The sequence below is a fragment of the Falco cherrug genome, chromosome 20 (genome assembly GCF_023634085.1).
Source record: "Falco cherrug isolate bFalChe1 chromosome 20, bFalChe1.pri, whole genome shotgun sequence".
NCBI classification, from domain to species: domain Eukaryota; kingdom Metazoa; phylum Chordata; class Aves; order Falconiformes; family Falconidae; genus Falco; species Falco cherrug.
The window spans coordinates 3,592,144-3,617,164 of NC_073716.1; the positions used below are offsets into that span (position 1 = coordinate 3,592,144).

Here is a 25,021-nt window from a genome sequence, read left to right on the forward strand (position 1 = left end):
GTACGCCCATGTCCTGAACATCGTACCACTCGTTAGAGTTTTCATCGTAACACTCAACGCTGAAAATGGTGGTAAAACCGTTAAAGCCACCAATCGCAAACAAAAGATCATCCACCACTTCAATGCCGAAGTTGCTGCGAGGACTGAACATAGTGGGGACTGCATTCCACGTGTTGGTGACTGGGTTGTAAGCCTCCACGCTCCGAAGCCGCCTGTTTCCGTCAAATCCTCCTACCTGTAAAATGCCAAAGGTATGGACTTGAAATAGGCTTTTCCTCACCCGCCGAGCCAGCCAAATCAGTTTGTGCACAAGAAAGATAGTAACTGGTCCTGCCTCATTGACTTCAGTCTGAGCATTGCTGAGAGTGTGGGACCTCAAAGCGCAGTGCTTGCTTATTGCAGACTGCTCCCTTAGGTCTTTCTGGAACTTCCACAAGTATTTTGTACAACTGTCAAGATTTTACAGTTCTACAGAGTTTAGATGCAGTGCATGGATGGGATAAACAGGACCAAGCGAAATGTTCTGTGCTGCTGACACTATTAGCAGCAGCAGAAAAGAAATTTCTTTGCTGCAGCTGCTTAAAAATCGTCCATACATTTTTCATAACAAAAACCACGGAGGTGATAATATTCTCAGGAGGCTTATCAACCGTTCTAGCTCTGACTTTCTTACCTAAACCTCAAGCAACAAGCAAATGCCCAGCCTGAAAATCTAGGGAACGCAGATTAGCAAAAGTACTACGGGTGCTGGGTGGTGGCACGGCAGAGCTGCTGCCTCTCTCTTACCGCGTACACTTTGTTTCCATATGCCATCACGCCTACGCCGCTTCTTCTTCTTCTCATTGGGGCTATAAAGGTCCACTGGTTTGTTGTGGCATTGTACGATTCAGCTGTGACCAAGCATTCGTTTCCGTTGAACCCACCGCAGATATACACCTGTTACAGGAGAAAAAAAAAAAAAAAAAAGGTGTGAGCATGGCAGTTATACCCTTGGTGGGAGAGCATGCTGAAGAGAAAATGGTGTGGCTGGGTTTTGGGGGGTTTTCTTCTTGTGTTTAATGGGAATGGAGTTTGAAGTAGTAAAAGCACAGGGAGTTATTTGGGCCAGCAGGGATTTAGACCCTTTATTTCCTGAAGTGCATGAAGCAGGTGGGTATAGCGTTTAATTTGTGGCCAGGAGAAGACCAGGCAGCAAGTGGGCTCTTGGTGGTAAGCAGCTCTGGAAGAGTTTAGCACTCTTGTCTGCATCTCCACCACCACGCCAGTCAGTTGCCATCTCTTAGAGAACTTTATATTGGTAACTCCAGGATTTAATTAATAAGGTTTATGTGACCTTTCTTTTTCTTTCCAATGATGCATCACATTAAAGGGAGCATTTGTTACCTTTCCGGTTCCCACAGCTCCCTTTTTCTATCTAGCTGTGGTAGCTGTCTTTATTGGGTATGCATCCCAAGAAGAGGGTCCATATGAAAGGACAGGCATTTGCTTGCCATGTAACACCGCGCACAGATGTTTGTTTGGTTCCTTATCCTGCTCGCCATACTTCAGCCTTAACTGCTTCCAATAATCTCGCGGTCGGTTTACCTTATCATGCAGCACGGTCGCGTTAGCGTCGCTTCTGTGCTCGTTCATGGGGGCAATCAGTGTCCACTGGTTCGTGTCTGGCTCGTAGCGTTCCGCTGTGTTGAGGCGCATGTATCCATCAAACCCTCCCATGGCGTAGATGAAGTTGTTGAGAGTGGCGACGCTGACGTAGCAACGCCGCGAGTGCATGGGTGCAACCTGCTGCCACGTTTTCTTAAGTGGGTCAAACCGCCTGACAGTGTTGAAATAATCCATGCTGTCAAATCCTCCAACAAGGTAGATAAAGCCTTTTAAATAAACAGTGCCGTGGTAGGCAAGGGGGCTCTCTTGCTCAAGTGTGATATTCAGCCACTTGTCTGCACGGGCATCATACGTCTCGATAGCGTTGGTTGGGCTCCCCCCGCTCCAGCCTCCGACGGCAAACAGGATGGCACAGGGGAGGCGAGGCCGGCTGAGCACGTTGGAGGAATTGGAGTAAGATGGGCCATACATGTTGAGGTTGTACATTTCTGTCAGCGTGTTTATGATGAGGCCTTTGCACTCCTCGTTGTCCTTCACATAATCGTGTGTTTTGACGTTGTTCATGAAGTATTCTGCTTGCATCAGTGCCAGTCGAACCTGAAAAATGCAGAAAGGTGAGAATATTAGCGCAGAATGTTTACACCTTGGTATCCTTTGTGGAATGGTTCCAGCACTGGGTGGCTTTGCTTTCAGGCTACGATGCTGTCTAAAGCTTATTAGAGAACCAGAGAATTAAATATGTAGGTTTTAGCTAACCCAGCAAAGGGTGTGCAGGGGTAAATTGTTCCATTTCATGGCAGGGAGCGTGCCGCTGCTTTGGCACAGTGCTTTCCTGTACGCACACCGACGCTGCCCTAACGCATGCTGGTATTTGCATAGCACAGCTTGTCTAGGCAAATGCTCACAAACTCTGTGTGTGTAGAGATAACGTTCTGCGTGAACTTTGGCCCTTCCTGGATGTGAGGAACAGTTAAACTTAAGCTCTAAGGGTGAGGAGGTGTGTGCTTCAAAGGTGTGCCCCGTGTCCCAGCGCAGGATCTGCAACCTGTGTCCCAGCGCAGCAATAGCCTAACGGTCTGAAAGCTTAATTCTTTGTGAGCACTGTGAGGGGGCTGCAATTTCCTCTAATTTTACAAGAAAACCAAAGTACCTCTGGCTCAGCTGCCCCCTGCCCAGCTCCGCAGAGCCACCCAGGCCCGCGCCGCAGCAGCACTGACCTGGCCCAGCAGGACAGCGATGTGCTGCCTCCTGTTCTGCGGATCGTGAGCAATCCATTTCAGAATAGCCTCAAACACACCGTCTTCTTGTTTCACGTTGAGGTCGTCCTTCTCGATGATGTGTTTGAGCTCGTCGACAGAGAGGTCTAGAAACTCTGTGGACACCCTGGTCATGTCCTCAAAGTGATGGAGGATGAACTCATAGGCTGCTTTTCGCAGGTCAGGACAGTGGTAATAATTTGTGAGCTTGCAGATGCCGATGCAATTTTCCAAGCATAGCTGGGATTTCAGGAACTCGCAGCACAGTCTGATGATGCCCATGATATTGAACTGGTCTGCTGCCATTAGCAAACTTTCAACATTGTCAACAGTGATCGGTACTGTCCTGGTGTAGGCGTACTCGATAATAAGCCTCATCATTTCAGGTGAAGTGCCAGGGATTTTATATACTCTCTTCTCTGTGGTGTTCCAGCTGCTGGTAAACATAGCCCTGCAAAACCCAAAGCAGTTCTGGTAGGAAAAGCTCTGCTGCGTTAAACCCTGACCCCGTTATCCCCTGTGACTTCTTTCCTGGGCACCAGTTTGGGACTGCACACTGGGAGGCCGTGTAGTTTATTAATTAATGTTTTCCCAGCTGGTTGTTTGAAAAAGGAGACACTGCCTCTGGCTGTGGACAGAGAGCAGCAGGGCGAGTGGTCACCTTGCTTCAACAAGAATGCCAGAGAACGTGTGGGGCAGGAAAACCTCCTGCCCGACGGCAGGTACGCCGGGCTGGCTGGGCTCCCAGCCCTGCACCGCATCCGGGGGTTCCTCAGACACCACGTCCAGAGCTGCTGTTAGATACTAGGTTGTGGATTAATCCTGGTGTCCAGGGGGGGTACCAGGGCTACGGGCAACTGCTGGAGTCTCAGTGCTGACATAAGCACTGGAGGTGCGCTAAGGTGGTGTGACCCAGGCTGGGAAATTCTGTTTGTCCCCATCCCTTCTTGTTTCAAGCACTGACCTGAAATACTGACTGCAGCTGCAGAGGATGTTCTTGTGAGCGTTGAATTCGACACCATCCACGCTGATGATCACATCACAGAGTTTCCCTTCCAGGCGAAGCTCATTGAAGATGTTGCAAGTCATAGCACTCATCTTCCTCTCCATGTGTGAGGATGAGTATCTACTGGGGTCTAAGCTATCACCCACGTTGAAGCCTGAGGCAGTGGAAGGTGCTTCTCTCTGAGGTGCTTACAGGTCTCTTAGCTTGCCCGCCAACATCGCCTCTGGAACCCGGCCTGTCTGGTGGTTCTGGAATGCGCCCCATAATGAGGTCACAGATGCAAGGGTGGCCTGGAGCTGGTTGCAGTGGTGCCTGGGCTGGCAGGGCTGCAAACCCCTCCCCAGGCAACGGGGTCCTGCTCCTCCCAGGCCCCTCGCTCTAGGGCTGCCCCCAGCCTTTGCTTAACCACAGTCCACATTACACCAGACCCTGTACCTACACCCTCTGAATGGCTCCTCTGAGCAAAGACAGCCTTGTGATTCCCCTGCAACCTTTTAATATTATTTCGCCTGGGTATAAAGGTCCCCAGAGCATGGAGTGCTTGTGAAGTGCCCTTGTACCAGCTCACACAGGAGGAGGCTGAGGCAGGCTGGCTGATGGCAGCGATGAAGGACAGATGCTCCTGCTGCTCCTTTGGAGCAGCAGAAGGTGCCACACGGAGAGTGAGGGGACAGGGACCCCCATCCTGGTCCTCACTGGCTTAACTCATGGTGCTGCTTTTCCTCTGTGCTTCGCCAGGGCTGTCGATGCCCCGGGTGCCCCGGTGGGGGTGTTCGCCAGGGCTGTTGGTGCCCCGGTGGGGGTCTCCGTGGTGCGGGGGAGCAGTTGGGGCTTTATCGTGTCACTGTCGGCGTGGAGCGGGGTTGAGTTACATGAATTTTGTGGTATCGCTGGGGGAGGTGTGACGGCACAGAGACACCCTTTGCCGTGGGGTTTGTATTATTGTTATCTTTTAATTTTCACTTCCACTTTCGCCTTCCTGGCTCGGAGCCTGTTGCAGGGGAAACGCAACCGCCAGCGCCGGCACCGGCCGGAGCCGCTTCGGGCGCGGGGGCGCAGCCCCAGCCTGGGAGTGCAGCGGGACCCGGGCACCCCCCCGGGCAGCCCCCTGCCCCCCCCAGCCCTGGATATACCCCCCGGCCCCCCCCCCCCAGCCCTGGATATCCCCCCCGGGCCCCCCCCAGCCCTGGCCCCGCCCCCCATCCCCGCCCCCCCCGTCGTTCCGCCCCCTCCCCGCGGCTGCGCGGCCCCGGCCCTGCGCGGTGCGGAGCGATGGTGAGCGCGGGGCTGCGGGGGCTGCGGGGGCTGCGGGGGGCGGGCCCGAGGGACCCCGAGTTGGGGGTGGGGGGTGTAAAGGCTGGGGCAGGGCTGGCCCGGGGGAAGCGGGGTCCTGGGGGAGGCGGGGAAGGCGGCCGGGGTGGAGAGAGCACAGCGGGGGCTGGAGGGCATCGGCCCCCCCCGCAGCTGCGAGGGGTCGCGGGGCGTCACGGAGCGCGGGGGTCTCTGCCCGCAGGTGCCTGAGCTGGAGAAAGCCACGGTCCGCATCCAGCAGCCGGAGCGTGTCCTGGGGACCATCCGCGCCATCAAGGAGCAGGGGATAAACAAGCTGCAGGTACTGGCCCAGTTTGGCTCCAGCACTGATGAGGCTGGGAGCAGGCAGTGCATCACCCTCGCGCTGGGTCCAAGCCTTCATCTGCCTCCTCTTCCTCAGCCTGTCCAGCTGGGGCCTGGCTGCTCCCAGCCCACGTGCAAGGGAGCCCCTCCGCGTTTGGGGTTGCAGACGAGATGCATGGACGAGAGGGGGGACGGGGCTGGTTTTCCCGTCGAGGCCCAGGCTGGTGGCTCTCCCCAGATGGGCCGTTTTCCTCAGTTATACAAGCTATAAATACAAGCCAATCCCCGGACACCCCCGCCACCCACAGCAATAAGTCAGCAGGATTAAGCCATTTGGTGCTGATAAGAGTGCCACAGTGGGAGGGGTGCTGGCTGGCTCAGACGGGGACATCTGCTTGGTGGCTGGCAGGAGTGGCAACGGTCTGTGCCCTGCTGCGAGTCAGCACCCTCACGTGGGACCTGCTGGCGCGGGATTTGCATCCGTGCAGGCAGCAGCACCCTTGGCTGGCTGTGGCAGAGGTCCTGGGCGCTGGGATTTGCATCCGTGCAGGCAGCAGCACCCTTGGGTGGTTGTGGCAGAGGTGCTGGGTGCTGGCTCACGTGCACATCTGGTCTCCTCTCGCCTTCCAGGTCATTTCTGACTTCGACATGACGCTGAGCAGGTTCGGATGCAACGGCAGACGCTGCCCCACTTCGCACAGTGAGTGGAGCTCGTTGTTTTTATTGTTGCTAATTCTGTTTGGTTTCCGTGTTTGTGTTCTCCGTCCGTGGCTCCTGCTCTCTGCCTCCCTCCTTTGCCGAGCCTGACTGCTCCGTCTTGTTCTCCCTTGGTCCACCTCTGGGATTTGGCTGCTTGCTCCCAGCCTGCTGCGGGAGCTGTCTCCTGCTCTTGCTGCTTCTTCTACTACTTGCATCACGCTGCTCTCTCCCAGCTGAGCAATGCCCTACGATCAGCACGTGCCGCAGGTTCACGGCCACGTTCACCGCTGTGCCGAGACCCCGTGGCGAGCCTGTGCTCAGCTCCACGTGCTTGTTTTGGGAATTGCTGGCGCTGGAGGTGCAGGATACCTGCCTTTTAGAAAGCCTTTTAATGTTTCTGGGCTATGACGTTGGCATTTTGGTGCCTTTACAGATATCCTGGATAACAGTCGTGTCATCAGTGAGGACGGCAAGAAGAAGGTAGGTGCTGGTTTGTAAGGTGCTGCTTTTTGGCTCTGTGGGTTTTGTCCCTGTCGTGCATCTCACTCTTGCCCTGCTCTCTGTCCTGGCAGCAAGGTGCAGCTTGGAGAGCTGTTCACGCGAAACGCTGCAAGCTCTCCAAGCTGCACCTTGCTGCCAGGACAGAGAGCAGGGCAAGAGTCCCAGCTGCATTTCAGCCAGTGTGATGGAAAAAGAAGTTGAAAAGGGAAATTAAATTTGCAATGCTCAGCTGTGGGCATTTTATTCTGATGAGGGGAGGAAGGGTGTAGGCGTGTGCGTCTGTACGTGCAGTATCTGCAGCAAGGTGAGAGTCAGCCGGGCTGCCGGAGGGTTAACGCTTCCTTCCGAGATCTCCAGATTTTGCACAGAGTGAAGTTGTTTGGTAAAATGGTTTTGGTTGTGTTTTCCATTAGATCCTTTGGAGGAATTTAGAAATGCTTTTTTGTTGTTGTTGGCTACAGTCTCTTTAGAGGTGACGTTCACTCTGTTCTCTTTCTATCCGTGCAACGCTCCAGCTGAGAGATCTGCTGCACTATTACTATCCCATTGAAATCGATCCCAACCGGACGCTGGAAGAGAAACGTCCGCTCATGGTGGAATGGTGAGTGCTTGTATCTAATGATCTTGACCTTGTCCTGGCAACTTCTTGCCCCCGAGGACTACAAGACACAAGGCATGAACTGTCTCTAGGCTTGGTGGCCATACCGGGAATTCGTAGTCGTTATTTTTCTGACTGCCTTAAGGCTGCTGCCCAGGAAGCTCACCCTGCTGCCTTTCCCTAGGTGGACCAGGGCCCATGAGCTGCTGTCGCAGCAGAAGATCCAAAAGGGTGACATAGCCCAGATCGTCAGAGAATCGGACGTGATGCTGAGGTAGGGGCTCGGGTTTGGCTGCCTGTGGCCCTTTCCCTCCTGCCACGGTGCAAGCGGGTCTCCTTGCTTTCACCCCGAGCTGTGCCTGGTCTCCACAGCGCGGCAGATCCATATCTCCCTTCCTGGGGCTGAGCTCTGATCGTGAAAGAGCCAGAAGTCAGCGCCGTGAGCCGCAGCCTCAGCTTCCACCTCCCTTGGGTCTTGGCCGGGAGCTGCCAAGGGGATGGATGATGGGCAGAGAGAGCTGCCTGTCTTGCAGGGTGGGCTAGGGGGGCAGCATGCAGCTCCCCTTGTCCAGGAGGGATTTCCTCTCCACACACTGTAAATGCTGGGTCTTATCCAGGCCCTTGGCTCAGCATCACATTTTCACCCACAGCTCAAAAACCTGGTGCTAAAACTTGCTCTTAAAGTTGGCCTCGGCAGCGATGGCCCTAAAAGGGGCTCAGGGGCACCTTGGTCTGAGCAGCCGCCGGTCTCAGGGAGGAGGTGGTGTCCATGTCCAGGTCTTCCTGAGCCCAAGCTCCCCTTCTGCATGGAAATCATGTCCCAGCGGACTGGGACTGTTACATGTTTGATCCCACTCCCAACCAGTCTGACCTGTTGCATCTCTCTAACGTCGGGTTCCTGCGTGGGCTGGCAGCACCCCCTCCTGCGGGCATGTGCCAGCGCGCTGTGCCCTGTGTCCCTGTCAGAAGCTGGATGTGTGCAGGGACAAACCCCTTGCATGCACAGGGAATGCCACAGGAATGCCAGTGCCACCAAAAAAATTTGCAGAGCGCCCTTGTTTGGGGAGTCCTGGGCAGAAATAGGAGCCTCGTAGCTGGGCTGAGGGTGCTCACAGCCCACGGTGCTCCGGGCACCTTGCTGCCAGGACAGAGAGCGGGGCAAGAGTCCCGGCTGCGTTTCAGCCAGTGTGATGGAAAAAGAAGTTGAAAAGGGAAATTAAATTTGCAATGCTCAGCTGTGGGCATTTTATTCTGATGAGGGGAGGAAGGGTGTAGGCGTGTGCGTCTGTACGTGCAGTATCTGCAGCAAGGTGAGAGTCAGCCGGGCTGCCGGAGGGTTAACGCTTCCTTCTGAGATCTCCAGATTTGCTCAGAGTGAAGTTGTTTGGTAAAACGGTTTTGGTTGTGTTTTCCATTAGATCCTTTGGAAGATCTTTAGAAATTTGGAGGAATAGAAAAAAAAATAGAAAAAAACCCCCAAAATTTGTGTTGTTGGCTACAGTCTCTTTAGACATGATGTTCACTCTTTCTTTTTGTGCAACGCTCCGTTGTTTATGCATATATATATGTATAAACTTGCAATACCGTGTAACGGACACTTCTGCCCTAGGGATGGATTCAATGAATTATTTGATCAGCTGCACAAGTACAACATCCCCCTGTTCATCTTCTCGGCTGGCGTTGGTGACATCCTTGAAGAGATTATCCGTCAGGCCAACGTCTTCTACTCAAACGTCAACGTGGTGTCCAACTACATGGACTTTGATGATAACGTGAGTTTCTGCGTCACGTTTGTGTGGTGGGCTGGCAAAGAGGAGAGTTGTCGGGCGAATCGAGGGCTGCAAGATGTTTAACGGAGACACTACTGGGTTAAAAGCTGTTGGTTGACATCTCTAATTAGGTATTCGATGGCTGTAGATGGAGCTGACCCTTTGCTGGGTCCCAGCAAAGCCCGAGAGGCTGGTCGGGGCCTCCTGCCCCATTTGTGCTGTGCCTTCAAGGGCTGCGAGCTGCTGCCACCCTAGCAGCCCCCTGAACATCAGCCCTGGGGGGTGGTAGAGTTTCCCTGTCCTCACGGGGAGCTGGGGCAGCAGTAAGAGCGGGGACCGATGAGGTGGGCAGGCAGGGTGCGGGGACAGCTGAGCATCGGCTCGCAATCTCGGGGACTCCTCGCCTTTCAAACTTGTTTTTTTGGTGGCGGAAAGGGTGCTGCTGTCTCTGTGTCCGGCGCTGTGTGCTCCATCCTGGTGCAGGGTGAGGATGGAGTTAACTGACCACAGAAGTCTCTCCTGAGCTGAAGGCCAGATGTCCTTTAAAGCAGTGTGGAAGGCTTTTTGTTGATGTACTAAAGCCTGAAAAGTCCCAACGCACATTAGAAAATTGCACGTCTCTTACAATGAAGCCCTCTGTTCCCACGGGTGGTGTGTTGGGACAGACAGTCCTCGGGGGAGCATGGGACAGCGTGACAGTGCTGCCTACTGCTGGGGTCCTGCTGCGCCCTGGGGCTCCCCTCACTGCAGCTTTCCGTGGCCCCTGACCAGCTCCAGGGCAGCGTCTCCATCCTTGGGTTTGGTCTCACCATCTGGGAAGGGGTTGCCCTGCAGAAGGGGGCTCCTGGGGACTGTCCCCAGCTGTTTCATGGCTGCTGGGTTTCCACACTCCTTGGAACACACCTAGAGCTGGTGCCCTGTGAGCATCCCCCCCAGTTTGCCCGTTCCAGAAAGGCTGCTGAGGCTGCGGCACGGCGAAGGGTTTGCTGCGGGATCAGCCTGTCTTGTTTGCACAGGGAGTCCTCACGCGTTTCAAGGGACCTCTCATCCACACCTACAACAAGAACAACAGTGTCCTGCAGGGTACGGAGTATTTCCAGCAGCTGAGCACTAGGACGAGCATCATCTTGCTGGGGGACTCCATGGGGGATCTGACAATGGCAGATGGCGTTCCCAGTGTGGAGAACATCCTCAAAATTGGCTTTCTCAATGACAAGGTGGGTGTGAGAAGCAGTCGTCTTGCTTCCGCGCCAGCCTTCCCCAGGCGCGAAGCCTCGGGGGACAGTGGAGAGGGGCAGGCAGCTGTCCCAGTGATTCAGGGGGTGCAAGAGATTCTGCAAGCTGCTGTGGGGTGCATGGAAGGACTGGGGGTATCTGCTGAGCTCCCAGTGCGCCTGGGGCTTTGTCGGGGTGGTTATTGACCCCTCTTCAGTAGCATCAAGACGCAAGGGCTGTGGGGGCAGCACCTTTGTTCCCAGCCACTGGTGTTTATGGTCCTCTCCTCTCTCTGTGGCGCTCTCTTCTCCTCCCCCATCCCCACGGCCACCCTGCAGGTGGAAGAGCGGAGAGGGAAGTACCTGGATGCCTACGACATCGTGCTGGAGAGCGACGAGACCCTGGATGTGGTCAATGGGATTCTCCGGTACATCCTTACCGAGACGTGAGCTGGGAAGGCAGCATCCCAGCTCCGGCCCCTCCGCAAGGCGCCTGGGCAGTGAATGTCCTTCCCTGGACAAAGCTGGACTAGATCTGGTACCTGCTGCGCTCCATCCTGACGCTGGGCAGGCTCCCTGCCCTGGCTGCTGTGTGTTGCGCACATCCTGCCCTCACGCACCCTCTTCGGTCCACGCTGGAGCAGGAGGGATGAGGTGGAGGAAACTGCTTCACTCCCTTTACCCCAGCTGTGCCCATCCCACCGGGGCTCCATCCCACCCGGGCTCCATCCCACCCGGACTTTCTCCCTGCCACTGCCCAGGGCCACAACAAACCGTTCCATGTTTCAGGTACGGAAACGGAGACCGTTTGCTGTGGTTTGAGGACAGAACCTGTTTTAGATGAAAGCTGTTTAGTTCTATTGTGTTTCTGTCTAAGAAAACAAGACGAACTCTCATCCTGCTTTCTGTGGGCTTCAAAGCGCCCGGGCTGCGCTCCAGTGGTGCTGGCACAGCACCCAGCACCACGCACCCCACGCAAACCCTGCGGTGCCCTGGCCCCCGTGCCCTGCTATCCCTCTTGCTCCATTACAGTTCTTGCTGGGAAAAAAAAAACCAGCCAACAAGGCTTTTCCAGTCATCCCCGGAGGGCTGTGGAGCTCATCTGATGCTGCTGCACGAAGCAAGGATTAAGTTCATCTGTGGAGGGGTTGGGGGGGGGGGGGGGGGGGGGCGGGTCCAGCAGCAGGCTGGGTGCTCCCAGCAGCGCGTTTGCAGCCCACTGGTATGGACGGGGAGGAGAGGCTGATGGCAGCATTCTGTTTTTTTAAGGAACATTTTAGCTAACTGTGTGTGTGTCATAAACTTCTGGGCTGATCCTGGGCTCTCAGAGCAGCGGTAGGAAAAAAACCTCTTATTTCTGTGTAACCTCTGGTAACGTAAAGGGTAAAGCTGTGACAGCCCAGATTCAGCACGGGGCAAATTCTGACCTTGACGTGAGAAACTGCTTTTATGTCCCGTCCCGCCGCCTGTGCTGGTGGCAGCAGGAGCCTGTGCTGGTGCAGGATGAGCCCCGACACCAGCTCTTTGGGGACCAGTACACAGCCCAGGGTGGCAGCCCCTGCCCTGCTGCCCAGGGTCTGTGCTCCACCTGGCTGATGAATAAATGTGACTTCTGAACGCGCAGGCAGCATTCTCCTCCTCAAAATAAAAAATCTTGGCTAAAGCTGAGTTCGTACCCAGCGCCCAGGGCTTGGGGCTGGAGCCGCGCTGCTCCCCAGCTCCAGGTTGTCCCCATCCCTGCCAGTGCCCACCGGCTGTCACCTGGAGCTCCGTCTGCCTTTGCTGGGGGATGCCAGGAGCAGAGTTTGGGTTTCTCACTCTCCTGCCTGATCCGGCAGGTGCTGGAGCCTGAAATCCCCCTGGGCACCGCGCTCCCAGGGACCGGCGAGGCGAGGCTCTGTGCCGCTGCCCCGACATGCAGGAATATTTCACGGCAAATTAACCTGACACAAAGGCCAACTCCGTGGAAACCAGTAGAAGTTATTTATTTGGTGCAAGGTAGAAGTTGTCGTTTGAGGGGTTCGCCGTGACCCTTTGCACTGTTCTCTTCTTGAATTTCTTTTCTCTCGCTCTGCAAGACGCATTGTGCAAAAGCTTTCATTGCTGGCGGGAGGTGATGGAGCCGTGCTGGTCACAACTGGCAAACCCGAGAACGCCGAGTTAATTAGCTGCATTTAGGTATCAAAATAAAGTTGGGCTGATTTTTTCTCAGTCACTGAGGGCTGTGGCTGCAGGGCAAGGAGGATGCAGATGGGGACGATGCTGCTCCCCGAGGGCCTGGGTGGGAGAGGTTTTGTGGTTTCCTTCTCCCAGCTGACAAGTTTGCCAGGTCCCATCCCTGCTGTCTCCAGGGGCCCAGGATTTCTGGAACAGCGGCTGCCTGTAGGATATCGGGGTTTTGCTCTGGGAACCTGAGCCCCTTGCCCCAGGGAGGAGGGCAGCGGGGAGCAGAGGCTGGGCCAGCAGCAGGGACCAGCATGAAAGGCTTCTCTTTATTTCTCTTCTCTAAAGAATTTTATACGCGTACATAAAAAAAAACAAACCCAAACCCTATCCCTAAACTACAAAATGCTGCAGTAGAAGAGGGGAAGCCCCCCAAGTGCCCACCCCAGGAGGCAGCACGGGCAGGCGAGGAGGCTGGAGCGGGACGTGCAGTCGCTGGCTGAGGATGAAGGGGTTCGGGGAGGGGATGCTGCTGTCCCGGCCCTTCCGCAGGAGCTGGGGGCAGGGGGTCGAAACGGGGTTTGGCAGTGGAGCGGGGCAGGGCAGGGCTCCAGAGCCCCCCCGGCATCCTCGGTCCCGCTCTGTGGCAGGGGTGGTGTCAGCAGAGCTGGGGGGCATGAGGGGATGGCACTGCTTGGAGCACGGGGGCTACCGGCCCCGGGGTATCGAGGCTCCCAAGAAAATGGGTGTTTCCCATCTTCTTGCCTGGGTTTGTTAGCTGGGGGGTGGTGAGTTTTCTTGCCCAGGAGGAACAAGATAAAAAACCCTCAGTTAAATAATAGGGGGCAAAAAAAATCAAAATGTGCCCTCCTGCAGGGCTGGGGGGGGGGGCAGGGGTGGATTCCTGGGGCAGCTGGTGGGGGAGAGCGGCCATGGCACGGCCAGGATGAGTTCTGTCTCCAGGGGAGAGCGGGGTCTGTTCCTTAGAGCTCCTCGTGGATCTTCTCCTGGTCCTCGTCCGACTTCAGCTTCAGCTCCTCGGAGGTGATCTTCCCGTCCTGGTTGCGGTCCTGGTTCCTGAACATGTCGGCGATGACTTTCTCTGGGTCGGAGCTGGGCATGAGGCGACCTTTCCCTTCTGCCACCTGGGTCTTGATGAAGGTGGAGAACTGCAGCAAGGAGAGGGGAGAGATCGTGGAATCACAGGATGGTTTGGGTCAGAAGGGACCTTGAAGATCATCTAGTCCACCCCCCTGCCATGGGCAGGGACACCTGCCACCAGCCCAGGTTGCTCCAAGCCCCGTCCATCCTGGCCTTGAACACTTCCAGGGATGGGTCTTTGATCCGTGCAGCACCGGCACGGCAGGGAGCACCGTGACCCGCGCCATGGGCAGCAGCCAGGCAGCCGTTGGTGTCCCTGCATGGTCACAGCCCTGCCCGCATCCAGCAGTGATGCTCTGGGCTGGGGTGCTTTTCCTGCACAGCTCTTCAGGCTCCCGAGTGCCCAGGGACACCCTCCTTTGGGTGCTGCTGCCCAGGGTGGGGTCCCCTGCGCCCCCATGTCCTCCCGCACCCCGTAACCCTGCGGTCTGGCGGTGCCCTCGCTCACCTCCTCAGCGGGGATCTCCCCATCCTTGTTCAGGTCCATCTGCTCGTAGAGGCTCGCCGGTGGCTCCCCGTGCCAGATGAAGAGGTACCCCTCGGGGACCCCCTCCTCCATGGAGATGAGCTCCACCTCGAAGCGGAGCACAGCGCTGCCTGGCACCCCCCGCGCTGAAAAGACGAGTGACGGAGGAGCTGCCGCACCTCGGGGGAGCTCAGCAAAGCGCTGGGAGAAATGCCCCCAGCCCCCCCACTGGGGTGAGGGGGTGAAGGAGCCCAGCAGGGGTCTAGCAAGGCAGGACCCCCCCGGTTTGCATTGCACGGGCAGCCGCACGCCGCTCCCCTACCTCCGCTCTCGCCGTGGCCCAGGTGGGGGGGGATGATGAGCACCCGCCTCTCCCCCGCGCACATGTTGAGGAGGCCACTGTTCAGGCCCTCGATCACCTTGTTGGCTCCCAGGGTCACCTCCTGGGGCTTCTCGTAGTCGTGGCTGCAGGAGGCACAGGGGGGACCACGCAGCTGAGAAAGCCCCTCGGACCCCGTGGGCAGCCCCGCCATGCCCCAAATCCCATCCCTTCCACCCCAAAATCCATCGCCCGCCACCCCGGCATGCCCTGAGCTTCCACACCCTGGATCCATCCCACTATGCCATGAGGTTCCACACCCTTGTCCCCCTACACCCCAACCCCCTGTGCCCTCCACCCTGCAGTGCCCCCCAACCCCACACCCTCCACCCTGCTGCACAGCCGTGGCTGGTGCTGCCCCTTGTGAAGAGCTGACGCTCCCAGCGCTGCTCCGGTGCCCGTCCGCCCCCCCAGCTCAGCGCCTGGCAGGATCTGGCCCTGTGAAGGATGTAAAGGTGGGCTCGGGGCAGCCCGGGAGCGTGCACGCACGAGGAGAAGAGCCTGGTGCCATCCAGCAGGGAGCAGTTGTAGTGGTAGCGGACGAAGTCCCTGTCGCGGGTGGTGATGTTGCAGCCCTCGGGCCGGTACACGGTTTCAATCTCCACTGGGTCCGCAGGGTTGTGGAAGTCGATGATGTGAACATCAAAGATGAGCACGGCTGAGCCGGGAATTTTATCCCCTGGAAGAGAAGGGCAAGAAGAGCTGCTGGGAGAGCTGCTGGAGCGCCATGGGGCCGGTAAAGCCGTTCCCTGCTTCTTCTCATGCCCCACGACGTGTCCATCCCTCGAAGCCCCAGCTCTGCACACTGATATCAGCTGCGTCCCTGCCCGCGATGCCCCCCACAGCGCCCAGAGCCCCGGGGATGGTGGTGGCCCCTGCAGTGAGGAGCTGGCCCTGCTTGGCCAGCGCTTTCCTGATGTCAACCCCGCGGTGTGCCGGTGTACAGGGCTGGAGGAGGGGGTGCCACAGCCCCCAGCCCCACCATGCAGGCATGCCGGCCCCTGTGGGGCTGCCCTTTACCTGCTCCGTTCTCCCCATAGGCCAGGTGTGGGGGCACGACCACCCGCCGCCTCTCTCCCACGCAGACCCCTTGCAGGCCCTGGTCCATGCCGGGGATGATGTAGCCCTTCCCGATGTAGGTGTTGTAGGTGTGATTGCGGGAGTAGCTGCAGCGAGAGAAGCCCCCCAGCACCATCATGCAGGAGATCCTGACCCATCAGTCTCCCCCCAACCCCTACACCCCAGCCCGACCCTCCCAGCCTCTGCTGTGCTCCCCCAGGAGCCAAACCTTGCCCCTAGAGATGCAGCAAACAGGGGTGGTCTTTTTTAGCCTATTTCGTGCCCGTTAACGACCCTCTCCTCCCCCTCCCGCTCCAATTCTCCACCCCCTCCTTGCAGCCGAGCAATGGGGCAGGAGACGACATCAGAGGACATCAGGGCATCTCCCTGCTCAACCGCTTCGCTCCCCACACCTGGAGTCGAAGAGTGTCCCGTCCATGAGCGTGCCGTTGTAGTGGTAGCGGACGAAGTCCCCGGTCACAGCTCTGCGCTTGCACGACTCCGGCACCTCCAGGTGCTCCAGGAAGACGCCGTCCTTGGGGTTGTGGAAGTCCACCAGCAGCACGCTGAACACCAGAGATGCCTGCGGCGGGATCACAGTCCCTGGGGAGGGGACACGGGTCAGCTCAGACAAGGGTCCTGGTGGTGGGGGTCTCCACGCAGAGCCGGGAGGGAAGGGGCCAGGCACGACAGGGCGATGCCTGACTCACCGTAGCCCTTCTCCCCATACGCAAGGAACGGGGGGATGATGATGCTCCTCTTCTCCCCAGCGCACATGCCCAGCAGCCCCTGGTCCATGCCCTTGATCAGCCAGCCGGTGCCCACGTAGGTGTCGTAGGTGCTGTCCTTGCTGTAGCTGGTGGGGAGGAATGAGAGGGGGGCGGGGGGACGGCACTGGGGCCACGCCAGCTCCCCCAGCCTGAGCAGTGCCATGCGGGAGGTTGCTCTGGGGGCCACGGGGCTCCAACTGGCCCTGCCGAGGTGCAGGAAGAGAGACCACGGACGGGGGAAGGCTGCTCCGACCGGGGTGCAGCGTGGGGCCCCCGTGTCCTCCCGCAGGCCGGTGTCCCCTGGTCACTGCCATCCCTGGTGCCCCCAGCCCCAAGTTGCAGGGTGCATCCAAGCTGCAGTGCCCCGTGTCCCAAGGCAATGGTGCATCCCAGCACCAGTCCCCTGTACCTGGAGTCGAAGGGGGTGCCATCCAGCAGCGTGCCGTTGTAGTGGTACCGCACGAAATCGGAGTTCTCCACCGTGCGGTTGCAGTGCTCCGGTTTGGACAGGGTGGTGATCTGCAGCTTGTCGTTCTTGTTCCAGATGTCCAGCATGATGACATCGAAGTACAAGGTGGCGTCTGGGGGGATCAGCCCCGCTAAAGGGGCAGCAGCGAGGACAGAGCATCTTAGAAGGGACCAGTGCCGAGCCCAGGCAAGGCGAGGGCTCTGTCCCCTAAAGCCCCCCAAGCCCGCTGCTGCTCGGGGCTGCTGGCCATGCGTGCCAGCCCCTGGGAAAGCAGCAGACCCCCGGGGGGGCAGGACCCCTGACTGGCAGGGAAGCCCTGCTTAGGCACCGCTTGCCCTGGCAATGGAGCTGCCCTTTGCCAGCTGGGCACCGGACCCCCAACCCCCCTAATGCCGGCCCCGGGGGGTTTGCTTCCTCCACCCCCCCACCGTGCCGCAGCCCCTTACCCACACCAATGCTGCCGTAGCCCAGGTGGGGGGGCACGATGAGGTGACGCCGCTCGTTCACACACATGCCCTGCAGCCCCCGGTCCATGCCGGTGATCAGCCGCCCGACGCCCACCACACCAGCCACCGTGGCCCCTCGGTCGTAGCTGGGGCGAAGGGACAGACCCGTCAGCGGCACGGCAAAGGGTGAAGCCCCCAAAGCCGCCTCTGCTGGGGGTGCTCAGTGCCAGCACTGAGGGCTCAGGGTGGATCCAGAGCCAAACCACAAACCCTGCAGACAAGGAGGGATGGCGCAGGGCTCCCTGGTGCCTGCCCACTGTGGGGACAGAGTGGGGGGACAGGGCTGCCCCGTCCCCAGGGGTACACATAACCCACGCAGCCAGCGGGTCCCTGTGCTGCAGGCAGAGCCCACAGCTCAAACACGTTGATCCTGACGGGATCAATCCTGCACTGCCCGGGGTGGAGCTGCCTCCCGCAGCACCGGTCAGGGCTCTGGCCTGACCCTGCACCCAGCACCCCGGAGGCAGGGGAGTGCAGATCAGACCCCCTTGGTGCAAAGGAGGTGGGTGATGCTTTCAGGTGGGACCAAACCCATCACAGCCGGCAGCTCCCGGGCTTTCTGCTGCTTCCAAATTGTTTTGCATATGGCACATTTGGAGCTTTATGCAGCAAGGAGGAAAGAAGACATCCCAGGCCTCATTTTTAAACTGCAGATTTGTTTTTATTTTAAAATCTTCAAGTACTCCAAGAAACAACTGGGGCTATTTCAGATAAATTGAAATCCTTCATCCCCTTTAATGCGCAGCTGATGCTTTCTCCTGGCAGCACACTGCAGTCCTCAGGACAAGCAATGATTTTAGCAGCAAATATCCCCAGACCCCCACCACATCTGGGGCGCACAGCAGCAGTGGCCGTGCACGGTGCAGTTACTTTCTCCCCCATTCATGCTCGCAAGAAAGATAAGACACAATAAACCGGAGCAGGACCCCTTTGCTTTACAGGGCTCTGAAAAAAACGCCTGCCTGGAAAGTTTTTGTTCCTACGTGGGGCTGCAGCCCCAGCACAGCCCATTTAGTTTTCCTCCTTTTGCTGTGTCCCTGATTCTCCCCCTGTTCGTGGCGGTGCAAATCAGGGGCTGCACCAACACAAACACGGATTTCTAGCCAGCGTGAGCGGAGCAGGATTGGTGCATGGGCTGAGGAAAACTAAGACGAGCCAGAGCGAAGCCTCTTTGGTAATGAACGGGTTTCATTCCGCTGCTGCCACGTTTCAAAGTGCTTTACGTGTTTTCCCTGCCTGTGCAGCACATGCAAATACATGTTGCTGAATGAAAACCATCTCGCTTAGGGCCGAATCCTGCCCGTGCCTGAGACAGGCTTCCCAGCACCCTGCAGCACCCCGGAACTGAGGCACACACAGGGGTCCCCAATGGGCAGGGGGGGGCTGCTGCAAAACCCAGGGCGGCAGCACGGGCGCTGGGCAGGGGCTGCTGGAAAAGGGTGGGAAGGGGCTGCAGCCGCGGGCAGGGGGGCTGCGCTCGGCAGCTTCTTGGGGCCACACCGGGGCCCCCCAGGCTGACACGTGTACAGGGCTCGCTGGGCTCCCTGTCCTCACCCCCAGCACCCGCCGAAAGCCCTCCTTGGGGTCAAAGCTGCGGGATCCGGGGGCCAGCCCAAGCAGGGGCTACCGGCTCCTCGCCATGCTGGCCCTCGGGGATGCGCCGGGGTGACAGGCACGCGGCTGGGGGGGAGGCATGCAGGGGTCCCCTCCGCAGCACGCGGCAGCCGGGGCCGCATGCATCCCGTAAAGAGCCGAGGGCTATACCTGGAGTCAAACTTTTTGCCATCTTTAAAGGTCCCATTGTAGTGGTAGCGAATGAAATCCCCCATCTGGACTTCCCGCAGGCAGATTTTGGGGATATAGTATCTGTCTATCACCACGTCTTCCAGGGGGCCGGGGTCACCCAGCCCCAGGACCCCCAGGATGCTCAGGAGGAGGACGAAGCTGCCGGGGGACATGGCGCTGGGAAGCTGCCGGCGGCGGAAAGGCACGGCGGGGGGAGGGAAGGCGGGGGGGTGGGGCCCGGCCGCCCCTTCCCGCAGGATTCCAGCCCAGCTGGAATTTCTGTACACGTGGACCCCGGGCCTGGCACGATGGCCAGCCACGCTCCCACCATCAGTCGCCCCATGGCATCGCCGGGGCAATTATTCCCCCCAGGAAAAGTCACAACCACGAAGCTCCACGTCAGGAAAGTTTAATTTTATTTTATTTTTTTTTTTTTTTTCCCTGGGCAGTTTCATCTGCCAAGGAAAAAGCTGGAGAGCTGTTTGGAAGCAAGTTTGTGCAGCTGGAGGTCCCATCCCAGCGCCGCTCGCTCCGGGTCCTAGTGCTGCTCCCAGCAGCCTATTCCCTGCCGTTATCGCTCCCATGGATCAGGATGCTGCTACTCTATCCCTGGCACTTCTGCAGAGTAAATAACACGGAATGAAATGTTTTAATAACACCTCTGCCCTTCCCTCTGCTGCTGACAGATCTCTTGCTGAATGGCGATGAAAAAAAAATGCAAAATTATCCTTCTAACGGTCTTTCCCGGATAGGAGTAGGGTCAAATGCACACGTTGCCCACATATCCCCGCTCCCCCAGACCCACCAGTGAGGGACAGGCACATCCCAGCACATCCTGAGTAGGAAATACGACAGGCCGTGAATCCAAACTGGAACCCGGCTCCTCCGAGCACGGTGCTACTGGTGAAAGCAACAGCTCCAGCAAAACGCTGTGGGGTCCCTGGAGCCCGGACCCCGGCTGAGCAACCTCAGCACCGCCTGGAGCAGCCAGGGGGGACTCGGGGGACTCCCCATAGCACATGGGGGTCAGAGCCTGACTCTGTGGGCAACGGCACCCCAGCCAGCGTGCTGTTGAGCTGCCCGTTTGCAGGGAGGTGCTGAGCACTGCTAACGGCCTCTGCTCCGCAGGATGAAACCTCGGCAGTGTCCTGGCTCCTGCCCCGCGCTGCGACATCCCTCAGTGCCACTGTCCAGCCGGCAACAAAGCGCTGGGCTTGGGCTGGGGCCAGTGTGGCCGTGCCGAGGCCTGGCACGGTGCAGCCCTGGGATCTGGCACGGCACAGTCCCGGGATCTGGCACGGTGCAGCCCCAGGAGCTGGCGCAGTGCAACCATGGGATCTGGCACGGCACAGCCCCGGGAGCTGGCACGGCACAGAGCGTGTGGCCTCCGCTCTGGCACCAGCCGGCAGCAGCCCCAGCCGGGCTGGGGGACCCGGGGGCAGCGCAGGGGGGTCCCCAGCGCACCCCGGGGCCGCAGCCCAGGGCACACGCCAGCACCCCCCGTGCAGCGCCGGGCGCACCCCCGCGGACCTGCAGCCCCCGCGCACCCCCGGCAGCGCGGGGCACCGAGCCCACCCGGGGAGCGCGCAGCACCCGCGCAACCCCCACGCCTCACCCCGCGGGGGGCGCAGCCCCGCCCCCCGAGCTGCACCCCGCGGGCGCTGCGCCAGCCGCGCAGAGCCGCACTAAGACCCTGCGCGCCCGCCGCGCACCGCCCCTTCCCCGCCGCCCGCCCCCTGCGCGGAGGGCTGCGCGGCACTGCGCGGGCAGTGCGCGGCGGCGGCGGGGATGGGCGGCGCGGCGCTGGCGCTGCTGCTGGCGGCGGGGCTGTGCGCGGCGCAGTACGAGGAGTACAGCGTGCGCGGGTTCCCCGCGGCCGCGCTGGAGCCGCTGCAGCGCGCCTACGCGCGGGCGCTGGCGCAGTACGCGGGGGCGCAGTGGGCGGAGAGCGCCCGGGAGCTGGAGGCCAGTCTGCGCCTCCACCGCCTGCTGCGCGACAGCGAAGCGCACTGCCACCGCCGCTGCGCCGCGCCCGCGGAGGGGGCCCCCGCGGAAGAGCCCCCCGCCGATGGGGACCCCGCGGCGTGGGAGTGGGAGCGGGAGATGCAGCTCTTCGAGCGGCTGCTGCGCCGCGCCGGCTGCCTGCGCGCCTGCAAGCGCGACCTGCCCGTCTTCCAGCTGCGCTACCCCCCGGCGCAGACGCTGCGCGACTTCCAGCGCCGCCTGCCCTACCAGTACCTGCACTACGCGCTCTTCAAGGTGAGGCTGCGCAAATGCTGCGCAAGGGGGCTGGTGGCAGGGGGTGGGGAGTGGGGGGGCGTCCTGTGCCTCCATCCTGCGTCGTTCTGACCTGCGCCCCCCCCCCCCCCGCTCTGCCCCCCCATCGGGCACACCCTCCATCCCATGCCCCATCCTGCACCCCTCATCCTCTGCCGCTTGCCCTACACCTCCTCCTCAGCACCCCCATCCTGTACCCCTCATCCTGCATCCCCATCCTGTGCCCCCACCCTACGCCACCAGCCTGCACCCCCTGATCCGCATCCCCTGAACCCCGCTTTCCTCTGCCCTGTACCCTGCGACTGTCACGTGCTTTCCTGTCCTGCACGCCCCTTGCTGCACTCCCCATCTGGCACCCACCGCCCCTCTCCTCCATCCTGCCCCTGCGCCGTGGCACGTCAGCATCATCTGGGATGCATCAGGCAGGATGTGAGGGGTGCACCCGAGACTGGGGTCCCCTGTGGTTGTGTCCCCCCACCCCACCTTGTGTTGCCCTGTTCCCCCAACATCCCCCTGGCCAGGCAGAGCGTTGTCTGGGGAGGGGGACGCAGGGGCTGCCCCAGCCAAGGGGCCCACACTGGGGGATCCAGTGCCACTGTGATTGCTGTGGGACATGTGTCTGGATGCTCCATCAGGGAGAAGCGCTTCCTCGGCCCCACGGTGCAGACGTGGAGGGAGGTTTCGTAAGGCATCACCTCGGGGCGACCCTCCTTGGGCCAGAGCGACTCTGGCAGGGGACACCCCCTCCTCAGGCACCGGTGCTGGTCGGGGTCCCGAGCTGTGCTGCTGGTCGGCTGCCAGCGCGGATGCTGCTTTAGTGCTTAGTGCTGCTGCCCCGCTCACCTGGCAGTGGCAAGGAACAGCCTGGCCTAGATCCTTAATGCCTTTTCCTCTTGCTCTGGCCACGACCCATTTCATGGGCGGTTTGTTCAACAACCCCCCCATATTGCTCCCCTGAAGTTGCAACCCGAGAGCTCATAAAGCAGCGGGGGGAGCAGGGGCAGCTCGCTGGGCTCATGGCAGCGCCCAAGAAGAGCAGATGTATGGATCTGACACACACCATGTGGAGCTCTCCTGGCTGGCTGCGGGGGTCCGTGAGGGGCCACGCTGTCCCCGTGCCCACCACGGGCACGGAGCGGGAGGTCGGTGTGGCTGGATTTACTGGTGTCATCTGTGTTCCCGGCTCCTGTCTGTCCATTGGTGCCAGTGGATGGTTGGGCTTGGGGCTGGCGCTGGGGGTGCTGGGCTGTTCCCTGCTGAGAACCAGCCTTCCGCCCTGCAGCCCTGGGGTCTGGCTGGGTGCTGAGCCCCCTGCAGCCGCAGCATTGGCCCCGGCTGCCCTGTGGCAGGCTGCTGCACCAACTCTTCCTCCCTTCCAGTCAAATAAGATCGAGAAAGCGGTGTCCGCTGCCCACACCTTCCTGCAGAAGAACCCCAAGCACGAGATGACCTTGAAGTACCTGAACTATTACAGGACGATGCTGGACGTGGATGAATACCTGGTCGACCTGGAGGCTCGGCCCTATGAGGTGAGGAGGGGGTGGGAGAATGGGTCCCTGGGGCTTGGTGTGTACCTGACTGCCACAGCCTGGTCCTGCCAAACCCCGAGGGAAGCGGCTCTTCCTTGCTGAGCCCTGGTCGCTCATGTCCTGCCCTCAAAAAAGCATCTCTGTGGGATCTGTGCTGGGGACGGAGCCGTCTTGGGGAGAGTGGGGCAGGTCGGTGCTGCTGTCGGGCAGAGCCAGGCTGCGGTGCCTGGCGAGGAGGTGAGCGGCACCCGCTTGGTCCCCGGCAGCCGATATTCGTGCGGTCGGTGAAGCTGTACAACAACGGGGATTTCCGGAGCAGTGCGGCCGACATGGAGCAGGCACTGACCGAGTACTACAAGGCATACGAGGACTGCCTGGCCAGCTGCGAGGGTGCCTACGAGCTGCAGGAATTCAAGGACTTCTACCCCGCCATCGCAGGTGACCGGGCGGGGGGCCAGCAGGCTCATGGCGGGGGGGCTGGGGGCCAGTGGGCACAATGCCTGACACCTCCCCCCAGACCACTTCGTGAGCGTGCTGCAGTGCAAAGTGGACTGCGAGACCGAGCTCACCCCCAACGTGGGTGGCTACTTTGTGGAGAAGTTTGTGGCCACCATGTACCACTACCTGCAATTCGCCTACTACAAGCGTGAGTGCCAGCGGGAGCAGGGGACTGTGTCCCCAGGCCACCGTGGGGTGTTGTGGAACCCTGGGTGGGGTGTTACCCCCCCCATCACCCAGTGCTGCTCCCCGCAGTGAACGACGTGCGGGATGCGGTGCGCAGTGTCTCCAGCTACATGCTCTTCGACCCGGATGACGCCGTGATGCAGCAGAACTTGGTCTACTACCGCTTCCATCGCAAGCGCTGGCGCCTGCAGGAGGAGGATTTTGAGCCCCGGCCGGTGAGGCGCCCCCCAAGCCCCCCCATCCCCTGACTCTGCTGATGGTGGAGGGGCTGACATAGCCCCCGCTCCCTCCCCATTGCCAGGAAGCTGTGCGGTACCACAACCAGATGGTCGCCCAGAAGAAGATGCTGGACTTCGCCAAGGAATACCTGCAGGCTGACGACGAGGTAAACGCAGGGTGCAGCTGGGTGCTTTTGGGGGTGCGGTGGGTGCTGTGGGTACCCCGGGGCAGGGCCCTTCCTTGGGCAGTGGGTCTGACCCCCAAACCAGCCCTGAGAAGAGGCTGCGAACGGGGCTGCCAAGCCCCACCGCCTCCTCCTGCCGGTCCCTTGCTGCAGATGGAGGTGGACAGTGGCGAGGGGCTGGAGGCACAGGACCTGCCCTCCGACGGCGAGTTTGAGGGCGAAGGTGACTACGAGGAGGGCTTCTTCGCGGAGTGGTGGCAGGAGCCCAAGACAAAGGGGGACAAAGCTGACCAAGGTGATGACGTCAGGGCCGGGGGCTCTGCCGCGGGGTGGGGGGTGGCTGCTGCCCCTGTCCCGGTGCCACCGAGCCCTCCTTGTTTGCAGAGACCCTGCGATGAGCCAGGCGAAGGGGCGCCTGGCCCCGACAGAGCTGGACAGCAGTGGCCCTGCGATGCCATCCTGGGGACGCCGGGCTTCAGGCTCCTGCCAGCTGCCGCACAGAAACTTGGGATGGCGGGGAAGGGCTGATCCTGCCCGGTGCCCTGCGGCAGGGCTGCCTTTGCCGTCTGGACATCTGCTGCCCTGAGCGCAGCCCGATTCCCGTCGGTGGAGCACCAGCACTGCCGAACCTCCCTGCCTGCCCGGGACCCCCTCCCTGCCGCCACCCCTGTCCCCAGTGTCCTCAGGAGCCAGCGGCAGTGCCCCGCAGCACCGGGGTTTACTGTGTCCCTCAGCTCCTCCCCAGGACCTGTGGACAGCGCGCCAGGATCGGGCCCGTGTTGTCTCGAGAGGTTTGGGGGGCTGCCCCTGCTCTGGGAGCAATGCACGGTGCCGCTGGAGCAGGGTGTGTGCTGGTCCTGCCCCTCCTGGGGGCTTCTACCCTGGTGCCTCCAGCCCCCCAGCCCACCTGCCAGAGCCTGGGGTCCCTCAGGGGTCCCCAGCCCTGTGTCCCAGTGTGCTGGTGTCCCCATGCCACCTGGCGAGGCTGCGTCACCCGTGCCCTGCGTGTGCCTTGAGTTTTTGCCACGCCAGCCCTCTGTAGCCTTAAGCTCCGTTAATTTAATACTTCCTGACTTGCACAGTCGCTTTTTTTTTTTTTTTTTTTTTT

At 60.0% G+C, this 25,021-nt stretch overlaps 4 protein-coding genes across 5 annotated transcripts; 2 read left to right on the forward strand and 2 right to left on the reverse strand.

Moving 5' to 3' along the window:
• Positions 1 to 227: 227 nt before the first annotated feature.
• Positions 228 to 11,883, forward strand: NT5C3B (5'-nucleotidase, cytosolic IIIB). 2 transcript variants are annotated; one of them, XM_055697363.1, is made up of 9 exons: positions 228 to 251; positions 5,381 to 5,479; positions 6,112 to 6,181; positions 6,614 to 6,660; positions 7,197 to 7,282; positions 7,464 to 7,553; positions 8,889 to 9,051; positions 10,065 to 10,265; positions 10,602 to 11,883. In XM_055697363.1, exons 1-9 carry the CDS (start codon positions 243 to 245, stop codon positions 10,710 to 10,712), a joined length of 876 nt encoding a protein of 291 aa, XP_055553338.1. In that variant the 5' UTR covers positions 228 to 242; the 3' UTR covers positions 10,713 to 11,883. The 2 variants fall into 2 exon arrangements, with proteins under 2 accessions (XP_055553338.1, XP_055553339.1); XM_055697364.1 differs by lacking the exon at positions 228 to 251 and adding an exon at positions 5,070 to 5,142.
• KLHL10 (kelch like family member 10) lies at positions 258 to 5,006 on the reverse strand. The gene is made up of 4 exons (XM_027805681.2): positions 3,826 to 5,006; positions 2,823 to 3,312; positions 1,585 to 2,202; positions 258 to 936 (listed from the first exon to the last, which is right to left on the reverse strand). The coding sequence occupies exons 1-4, from the start codon at positions 3,969 to 3,971 to the stop codon at positions 739 to 741; spliced, it is 1,452 nt and encodes a 483-aa protein (XP_027661482.2). The 5' UTR covers positions 3,972 to 5,006; the 3' UTR covers positions 258 to 738.
• Positions 11,884 to 12,222: 339 nt separating the features above from the next.
• Positions 12,223 to 19,222, reverse strand: FKBP10 (FKBP prolyl isomerase 10). Its single transcript, XM_005439328.4, has 10 exons — positions 19,000 to 19,222; positions 17,176 to 17,321; positions 16,670 to 16,859; positions 16,201 to 16,346; positions 15,904 to 16,093; positions 15,452 to 15,597; positions 14,921 to 15,110; positions 14,375 to 14,517; positions 14,035 to 14,198; positions 12,223 to 13,594 (listed from the first exon to the last, which is right to left on the reverse strand). The coding sequence occupies exons 1-10, from the start codon at positions 19,191 to 19,193 to the stop codon at positions 13,409 to 13,411; spliced, it is 1,695 nt and encodes a 564-aa protein (XP_005439385.1). The 5' UTR covers positions 19,194 to 19,222; the 3' UTR covers positions 12,223 to 13,408.
• Positions 19,223 to 20,771: 1,549 nt separating this feature from the next.
• Positions 20,772 to 25,021, forward strand: P3H4 (prolyl 3-hydroxylase family member 4 (inactive)). The gene is made up of 8 exons (XM_055697353.1): positions 20,772 to 21,279; positions 22,677 to 22,826; positions 23,093 to 23,264; positions 23,344 to 23,472; positions 23,580 to 23,725; positions 23,812 to 23,895; positions 24,067 to 24,208; positions 24,298 to 25,021. The coding sequence occupies exons 1-8, from the start codon at positions 20,809 to 20,811 to the stop codon at positions 24,309 to 24,311; spliced, it is 1,308 nt and encodes a 435-aa protein (XP_055553328.1). The 5' UTR covers positions 20,772 to 20,808; the 3' UTR covers positions 24,312 to 25,021.